The following is a 10,068-nucleotide window of genomic DNA, read 5'->3' as shown; positions in this document are numbered from 1 at the left end:
TTCTTAATATCTAAGCTATAAGAAGCAAAGTGTAAAAATGGACACAACTTAAGTCTTACAAAGACACACATTAAAAGTATTAACATAACGCACCTTAGTTTGAACAATACGCAAAATAACCAAATTGCTACCTTGATTTTTTTCTTTTAATTCGTGTTCATCTTGGAAGTTAATTTTGACAAGATCAATGGATATTATCTCATTGCATGTTTCACCTAGACACAACCTTTGGTCTCTATTCTCTCTCTATATATATATATGGCAACATTTGTTGATTCGGGATAGAAGCTAAAAACCTTTGTAAGAAGTTTTAATTTTGTATGGGATATGGTAGGTACCTTGTCCTATACAAATTCAAATTATTTTTCATTCACTTATGAGTTAGTTGTACTCAATGCAAGAGATATTATATTACTACTAATAGACACCTTAAACTTTTCCTACTTAAAGTATTGGTTATTTGGTCGGATAATATACGATTTTTTTTTCTAAATTATTATTTATATACAATTTCTGTTTTTTAAAAATTATGTATTTATAAGTAGTTATAAATTAATTCATCACATCACCAATAATCTGAAAAAGTAGACATCATATCATTGGTGCGGCGACCAAGATTAGGTTTAATTTATTTTTGTTTAATATTAAGTGCTATGGCCATGTATATATATATATATATATATATATATATATATATATATATATATATATATATGTATATGGAAAGGTAGATTCACATGACATGTGAATGGGGTTAGAATTGGTAAAGGATGACCTCAAGAACAACTGAAGTTGCCATGTCAGCAGATACACACTGTACTATACTGCTCTCTATATAAAGAAATGAGGCGTGAAGATGAGGAGAACAGACAGGGAGAACCTTAAACTCAAACTGTGAATTGAAATAACCTATCACACAGTAACGTTATCTTCAACAAGTGCATACATATATATATAGTTTTTGTTGTGTGGTGATGATGTCGTTGAAAGTTGCGGCAGTGGCGGAGAAGCTGCCGGAGGTGTTGGTGCGGGCGTACGATGAGGAGAGAGACAAGGCGGCGGTGGAGGAGCTAGAGTCACGGTGCGAGGTCGGCCAAGAAGGGAAGCCCCGCCTCGTCGTTGATCTCTTGGATGATCCTATTGGTCGTGTTCGAAATGCTCCCTTACATCTCATGATGGTATACTAATTACTTTCACTTCTAACTACTAGTGATTCTGTTACAGTGTAGTATATGTTTATAATGAGTCACATTTGTGTGAGACGGTTTCATGGACTTTTATCTATGAGACGGGTCAGTCCAAGTTAAAATTTATACTTTATTCATGATTTAATATTTCATTTGCTAGTATAAGTATTACATTTTATCTTGATTTGACCCGTCTGATAGATAAAGATCCGTGAGACTGTCTCACACAAATTTTTACCGTTCATAATTATTTTCTCAACCTACCGAAATAAGTCAAATACAATAATAAGTATAATTAAATACAATAATTTTCGCATATTTTTGCATGGTACTATATAGTTTTAGTTTCATGTACGCCTATGTGTACAGTACATTAATAACCATCCATTCAATCTCATGGCCAACCTTGCCTAATTGACAAGAGTTTTAGTATAGAATCATTAATTAAGAATTTGACTTTACCTTCTATATTTTTAGTACTGCCCTATAACGTAATGAAATTTTTTTTAAAAGATAAATCCTTCTATTCCTTTATGTGTTTCTTTAAAAGATAAATCCTTCTATTCCTTTATGTGTGAAACACCTCTTCTATAAAAACTATGGATAAATTTTAATCTAATTAAACTGTCCATTTAAATCTAATAACAGTTGAAAATAATGTAAAAGAGAGCGAATTAGTTTCATAAATATTACTCACTCTATACAAATTATGAAGTTTGTAATATTTATGAAATTGGTTGCTTTCATTTGTTTTCTTATTTTTTTTTTCAATTATTAGATCTACTATATATAGTTCAAATTTCGGAAAGATCAAGAGAGTGAGAGTCCATTTTGTTTGTGAGGGAGATCGAAGTATATGTTTAATTGATGGTATGTTTTTGTGAAAATAAAGGTTGCGGAGCATGGGATATCGAAAGAAATCGTTGGAGTTATAAGAGGTTCTATTAGAACTGTGACCAGAGGAAAGAAGGGCAAGAATGATAATTCTGATTACGTGGACGTTGCATATATCCTTGGCCTAAGGGTTTCATCACAACACAGGTATATATCATATATGCATGTGTCTATATTAGTGTTGCGAAAATCCCGCCTAGGTGGCGATTAGCTTTAGGCGTCAGTCGGCAGCCTAGCGTATCACTATAATCGCAGGTCTAGACGGCTGATTAGGTTTCCTAGGCACCGACTAGGCCGCCTAGTCGATCGAATAACTATTTAATATTCATTCTAAATTTTTAGGTTAATATTTAATATTTTAGTATTAAATATTAAAGTATTAAATAGTTTATAATTATTAGTCTTAAATAATTAAAAAAATTTAAAAAAAATCCAACGGCGCCTAGTGGTTTTTTCAACCATGATGCAGTTATATGTTTTTGTTTTGTTTTATTTTTTAAATCCCCCGACCCCACCCACCCCCACAAAAACATTAGAATTATGAGGGAACTACACAAACAAACAAGAGTTTGAAACATTTAAAACGAGTTTGGTCCATTGTTACAACCTAATGAAGTAATGATGCACACAGCACACAGGCAATACTAAAGGTCTTATAAGAGTAATATTGTGGTGGAGTATATCGGACAATCCCACCCAAATTGATTAGGTTGTTTGATTTAGTAATCACAAAGTTTCAAATTCTGTTATAAATTTTTAATTGATCAATCACAACAACCTCTGAAAGGCTTTTTTTTTTTTTTTTTTCGATAAACTATATATGGTTGGAGTAATAGAAAAATAAATTGAAATACTTACAAATTTTATTAATTTATCTTAAAAAATATGCTGGTAAATTAAATACCTATAAAATTTTCAGTAGACAAATTCAATTTTTCTTATAGTGAAAATTTCAATGAAAGTGGTGCTATTGGAGAAATTCAATATAATCATTCCAACTTCATTCTATCTACCAAAGAGATCAATCTTTAGTGACACTCATCATTGATATAAAAAACATTTCCAACACTACATTAATTATTAAGGTTTCACTTAACAACATACATCACTAAATAATCCACCATCCACTTCAATTTGTTGCATAAAAAAGCTATCTAGAGAAAGAAAAGAAGAATTTTAGTTGCTAAGTGCATGTATACGTGGTTGTATTATTCTCTAAACTATGTAGGATTTGTTTAAGCAAAAGAACACCAACTTTTTTTGGCAATGGAACCATCACTTTAACAAATTCCAAATAAAGAAAAAGCAAGGCTTGGGATTGGTACAAATGTATTAGCACTTTTGGTTATCATATACTACTATACATATTGTTTGTAATCTAGTGCTAATCAGATCAATATATCTCACAACTATTATAATTAAATTAATTTACAACTTACAGCTTGTGGATCGACATATCATGAGTTGACATAATTGAATTGATAACTTAAAAGGTTAGTAGATTGACCCATTATTGAGTGTCGGGTAGGTAAAATAGATATTATATTAATCTTACAAAAAATCTTAATCAGGTGTGTTTGGGTAAGTGATAATTTGTTTATGGCCAAGTTTAGATATTTAAAATACTATTTGAGTCCAGTTTGGGTTCTTACTAAATCAGTTTATCTTTTATTTTTATTTTTGTTAAAATCTCTTAAACACAGCTTGAAAATCACTAAGGGTGTGTTTGGTTGACAAGTTTTGGTATAATGTATGGATATCAAAGTGATTGTTATTGTTTGATTGACATGCTTTTAGAATACTACTATGGGTTTGGAATACTCCATTAATTGAAAAATTTATACCCTTATTAAATAAGGGTTTCATTTCTCTTCCTCCTTTCCTCCACAACTATTAATAATCATTCACATTCCACCCTACTACCAAACATGTAAAATATTTTTATCAAAACCCATTACCCTTACCAAGTATTTGATACCCATACCGATTCCGATTCCCATGTGCGAACCAAACACACCCTAAGATATTACTCCGTATTAAACATGTTTGAGATAGGTGTTTAAACCTTGAATTTGATTAAGATAGTGTTTAACCCTAGTCAAGTTAGTCGGATTGTTAACTTGGTAACCACAAGGTTACAAGTGCAACTCTCAGTGAGAACAACCAATTGTATTTTTCTTGGTTTGAGCTGGCCAGTTTATCTGGCTGGCCTATTGTTTTTATTGATTTTAGCGGGCAGGGTTTACCCAGTATGGTGTTTAATAAACCTTGAATATGATTCAGGCGGCTTGGGATCGGAACAAAGCTTGTCCAAAGCTTGGAAAATTGGAGCAAAAGCAATGGAGCTGAGTATATTTACATGGCCACAGATTGCAGCAATCAAGCATCCATAAACTTGTTCACCGGAACGTTGAACTACGTTAAATTCCGAACCCCATCGGTCTTAGTACAGCCCGTTCACCGTCACAAGAAGCCGTTAGGGTCCGACGTGGCCGTCGTTAGGGTTCCGGCGAAGCTAGCCGAGTCCTACTACCGCCGCGTCTTCGACGGCTCATCGGAGTTCTTCCCCAAGGACATTAACCTAGTCCTCAACAACAAACTAAACCTGGGCACTTTCATGGCTGCCCCAAAGGAAAGCCTCTCAACTTGGGACCCCGACAGTGGAGTTTTCCCGCCCAATCATGCGGTTCTAAGTATATGGGACGCTAAGGAAGTGTACAAGGTTCAATTGAAGGGTCTGTCGGGGTTGAAACAGGCTTGCTTTTTGGGGACTAGGGTTTTGGACAGGTTAATCCCGTGGCTAAGATTGCCTTCTGTCCCTAACGTGTCCAAGAATTTCGGGTATTATTTCTTGTACGGGCTTCGCATGGAAGGTAATAGTGGTTCGAAGATGATGGAATCGCTGTGCTCTTTCGCGCACAACGTGGCTAGAAAGGATCGCCGAGGTTGCGAGTTGTTGATAGCGGAGGTTAGCCCGGATGACCCTGTCCGGAGGGGAATCCCGCACTGGAAGAATTTTTCGTGGCAAGATTTGTGGTGCATCAAAGAGTTGGGTTTAGTTGGGGATAATGATGATAATAATAAGGCGGCTAACATCGTCCATGGTTCCTCGGAGGGTTCTTCGATTATGTACCATGATTCTTCTTCTGCTCTCATTTTTGTTGATCCTCGCGACATTTGACCGTCCTCGTCTTTATTTCATGTGCATGCAATTTGTGTACTTATTAGTTAATTTAGCAGCTTATTAGTTGGTTGTGTAGTTTGGTAAGTGAGGGAGCTTCTTATGCCCAATGTTAAAATTTATAATTCAGTAACAAGAAGTGTAATAGTTTTCTTAAAAAGGAGAAAAGATGAGAAATATCTCTCACCCAACTTTCAACTCCAACTGTAAATTAAATTATTCATAACACTTTGCAAATGTAAATTATGTAATGGAGCATATTGAAACAAGATTTTTCTTTTTGGAAAATTATAAGGCCAGGGACATTTTCTACTCTATGTAATATCATATTTCCTTATTTGATTCTCGAAAATATTACATTACTTCAAAACATTTTTATATACTTCAATTCCTAAAACTCTTGCTAATCGAAAAGGACTTGGAGACCCCAGCAGCTAATTATAATGTGGACTATTAATAAATATTTATTTTTAATATACTAAATATTTAGAGCATTCAAAAAATGAATCTTTAATATATTATTAAAAATATAACTTATGTCAATAGTTCGTCTTATAAGGTAAAGTATAGTACATGGTATAATTATTGAGGAGAACCCTATCTGGCTATCTCTATGTTACAAATTTGTGGAGCTTCTTATCAATGGGAAAAAAAATTAAACTCCTCTGTCCTCATCCCCAGCTCACGGGAATTATCCAATGGCGCAGAATTCTTGACCACATTCAATTTTTTCTAAAAAATTGAAAATTGAAATATATTTAAATAAATGTATCTCAGCTCATCTAATTATTTGTAACATAAAAGTAGCTATTTAAAATCTCTAAATCTCTGCCATGTTCTCCAAATTTCTTATCTCATCACTTACTAGTAAAATTAGAATAGATAGATCGATCGCCTCTTACTTGTCTTTTGAAATCCAGAACATTGCATAGAAGAGTACCTGATCCATATCATCACTATACTAACAAGAGAGCAACTACGAGAAGAAATTAGTAATCATTCTTTGACTCTTCGTCCATGAAAAGACATTAGTAATCATTCTTCGTCTTTTTTAATATACATGAAAGAAGAGAAAACAAATAAAGGATAATCAAAATTAAATTATTTTAATGCTAATACGAATTGTACTACACGTTCCCTTATTATTCTATTATTATTTCTATTGTTTTAAGGTGTTAATTGATTATTGTTTTAAAAAGTATCCCTTTATTTCATATATTTGTTTTTCTATGATCAAATCATTAACGCGTGTCACCATCGATCGATCTCCGAAGCTTTCGGCTAAAGAGCTCATTAATAATTAGGTTTTATGAGTTTAAAAACATGCGATCGAGCGAGCATCAAAATTGATAATGATACTAAGAAATTAAACACGAGTACTACGTTGCACCGCCTGATGCGGGGGTTAGCTTTACAACATTTGCGTGCACTATACTAGCCCAAAGGACCACATTCCCAATAACTTAGCTATGTGCTTTCCACAAAAGCTACCTTCACATCTTGTTTTTCTTAAAAAACAAAAACAAAACAAAGGTTAATTTAGAGGGTATAACTACTAGTTGATACCATTAATTTATTGTAAAAAAGTATTTAGTAAATTAACATACATACATATATATATATATATGTATATATATATACACACACACACAACACACACATGACACATATATATGTGTGTATATATATATATATATATATGTGTGTATATATGTATATACACACATACACACACACACACACACACACACATATATATATATATGAGTTAGGATCATATGAGATCACTTGTTTAAGTAAGATCGTGAGATCAGATCTTGTGCGTCCATGTAATAATTTAATGTTCTAGATTGATTTAAAATTCTAAGTTAAAGTGTGTGTGAATGGTGATTAAATGTGTGCGAATGGAGTGGGTGTGTCAAACAATCTAGACCATTAAAATTTTTTAGATTGATGTACAAGATTTGATCTCAAAATTTTTTAATGGTCTAGATTGATTAATATTCTAAGTTGAAGTGTGTGCAAATGATGATTAAATGTGTGCGAACGGAGTGTGTGTCAATAAATCTAGACCATTAAAAAAATATTACATAGATGCACAAGATCTGATCTCACGATCTTACCTAAACAAGTAATCTCATTAGAACCCTATCCTATATATGTGTATATATCTAATAACATGTTTGATGTTACTCTAAAAACATAAAAATTAAATTACCTAGAAAATTAATTAAGATGTTTGATTCGTTAAAACTTTTTTTTTAAAAAATTTTTAATTTAAACTATCTAATATATCCTTACTATATACAAACATTAAAAAAACCATAACGAATAATGGAGAGTTTAATAAATCACTTATAAATTAATAAAGTATATGCCAAAAAATTCCAGTTTGCAACAAGAATATTCAAAATAGTACGTATGTAAAAAAAAAAAAAAAAAAGTGTTGTGTGAGACAAATTTCTTCAATAAAGAGTATTGTTATCCTTCGTAATGGTGGAAGAGACGAATTTCTTATATTTATAAGTGACTTTTAACTTAGCACAAAAAATGATAAATACATAATAGAATAAATTTGGTAGATCCCTAGTCACTCGGAAAAAAAAATCCTACATTTTCTATGTAGGATTTACTTTCCTATGTCAAATATTACACCAAACGTGAGAATAATTTTTTTATCTTTTAAATTTTCTAAAAAGTTTAAACTTTCCTAGTTATCAAAATCCTATGGAAATATATTCAATACACTCCTTATACAGTACTCTATACCAAATTATATACCTACCCCAAATTTATTCAAATGGGCCCAGATATATGCATCTATAATCCAATGATAATAGTGGACTTCGGCCGAACTCAACTAAAAAAAGTTTGTGATTTTTTCCATTCAAGTTTTCACATAAGTTATTGTGTCTCATTGTGTTATTTATATATTATCTATGTTCTCAGTCTAGGTTGACCCATATCAATTTACACCATTAACATTATCCGTCAGGATCAAACTCACAAATTTCATTAATTATACCCTGGACCCGAGTCCACCTTGTAAGATTGACTCGGATTCATCTTACAAGGTTGATCCGAGTACATTAACGTATTGAATGTTCACAATCTGAATTGTGGACATTTAATCAAATTATGAATATTCAACATGTAAATTTTATAAACCTTCATTATATAAATTATGAACATTCAATATGTAAATTGTGTATTTTGAACTCGGGTCCACACAGAATAATTTGGTCACAAATCCAAGGCAAATGCTATTTTTATAACGAGTTAATATTTTCTACTTTCTTAATTCTTAGACTGATTCGTTACATTTAAAGTACCAAACGGTGAGAGACTTATGACATATAGGATATATCCCCTCAACTAAAAGAAAGCTCATTATCCAATTAAGTAATGCTAGCTTGAAGATCGAAAAATATGGTGAGTAGATTGATTGGTCAAACATATTTTTTTTATTTACTCGGAATTTATTTAGTATATAAGAGTAACCCAATAGAGGTTCTTAAGTGGTTTTTGAAACACACACATACACACACACACACAAAAAAAAAAACCAAAAAAAAGAAGAAAACAAACAAACAAACTGATTCACTAGTTATCACTAATGTAAAATCTTATTTTTGGTGCATTTTCCTCCTGCAGGTTTAAAGAAAAAAAGGGTCGTGAGAGTGGCGGTCACTCTTAATCTTTGTTTGTTTTGTTTTGTTTTTTTATTTATTTATTATTTTTTATTTTCTTTTCTGTTTTGTTTTTTTCATGCGACAATGCTCTTTTTTTTTTCTTTTTTTCTTTTTTTTTTTTACATTTAATTTGTTTGTTTTTTATTGTTTTATTATATTTGTTATAAAATTTTCATAAAAGTCAAATATGTAATATATATTTTTTGAATGTTTTAATTATAATTAAAATTTAAAATGATTAAAATAAATAGAGCAACAACGAAAATTAATTTAAATGCTTGTAATTATCATTTTAATTAAATGTAGCTATGTTTATTTAAATTAATTTTCATTATAATTATAAATTTTTAATTCAAATAAATAAAAAATAATAATTAAAATATAGGATAGTTAAATGGTGAGTCCACAAAAAAATCGAGAAAAAACTTAAAACTAATGGAAAGTAAAGTTTTGGTGATTGAGTGAGATAGTGGATGATGAAGTGGGTGTTGAGGCCAACAAAAAACTGAAAAAGAAAATGTTCTAAGGCTGTCCTCAACCCAGCAAGTGGTTCACTTGCTAGGTGAGGTGGCAAAAAAAATTATTTTTTATTACTTTGTTTGTCACATAAGATAGCAAGTTTGTTGTTGCTAATGGCCGCCTTTGTTGCAAAAGACTGCCATGTAGTACTTTTATTTTATTTTATTTTTTTATAGTTGAGTTAATATTTAAATTGATGTGATATTGGGGTCCATTTTAGAAAGTTAATTGGATTTGTAAGGATATAGTGTGAATAGTAAATGAATTGCAAATCGAAAGATGTGGAAGTAAAATTCACTTTTAAAAGTGAGGGAGTATTGCACTGATAAAGATAATCTAAGGGTAGTGCAATCATTGGGAGTTGAACCACAAATCTGCAAGCACAACTAGGTTGTCTCATTATCCTAGCAACTTGCATACAAATAAATACTTATTATACTTGATCATGCCATGGGTGATGGGACCTCTACTATATAGATAATGAGCAGATTTCTTTACAAGGCATCTAATATTCACACACCTAGCGTTTACTACCACATATCCACACGGAAAACTTTCTATGAGCAACCCTTACTCAAGTTGGTTAGACAATTGG

The 10,068-nt window shown here is 31.6% G+C and overlaps 1 protein-coding gene across 1 annotated transcript; it reads left to right on the top strand.

The window, feature by feature from the left end:
• Positions 1-882: 882 nt before the first annotated feature.
• Positions 883-5,422, top strand: LOC116033498 (probable N-acetyltransferase HLS1). The gene is made up of 3 exons (XM_031276245.1): positions 883-1,178; positions 2,080-2,228; positions 4,365-5,422. Exons 1-3 carry the CDS (start codon positions 975-977, stop codon positions 5,260-5,262), a joined length of 1,251 nt encoding a protein of 416 aa, XP_031132105.1. The 5' UTR covers positions 883-974; the 3' UTR covers positions 5,263-5,422.
• Positions 5,423-10,068: the final 4,646 nt, after the last annotated feature.

The sequence above is a fragment of the Ipomoea triloba genome, chromosome 10 (assembly GCF_003576645.1).
Source record: "Ipomoea triloba cultivar NCNSP0323 chromosome 10, ASM357664v1".
NCBI classification, from domain to species: Eukaryota; Viridiplantae; Streptophyta; class Magnoliopsida; order Solanales; family Convolvulaceae; genus Ipomoea; species Ipomoea triloba.
The sequence above is the reverse complement of the archived record's forward strand: the minus strand, read 5'-3'. Positions and strand labels throughout refer to the sequence as shown.

Bases quoted from the DNA above. Each gene is read 5' to 3' on its own strand.
- LOC116033498 (XM_031276245.1), top strand. From the start codon at position 975: ATGATGTCGTTGAAAGTTGCGGCAGTGGCGGAGAAGCTGCCGGAGGTG. The intron at 1,179-2,079 runs GTATACTAATTA...GTGAAAATAAAG, and splicing joins CTCCCTTACATCTCATGATG to GTTGCGGAGCATGGGATATC. The intron at 2,229-4,364 runs GTATATATCATA...AATATGATTCAG, and splicing joins AGGGTTTCATCACAACACAG to GCGGCTTGGGATCGGAACAA.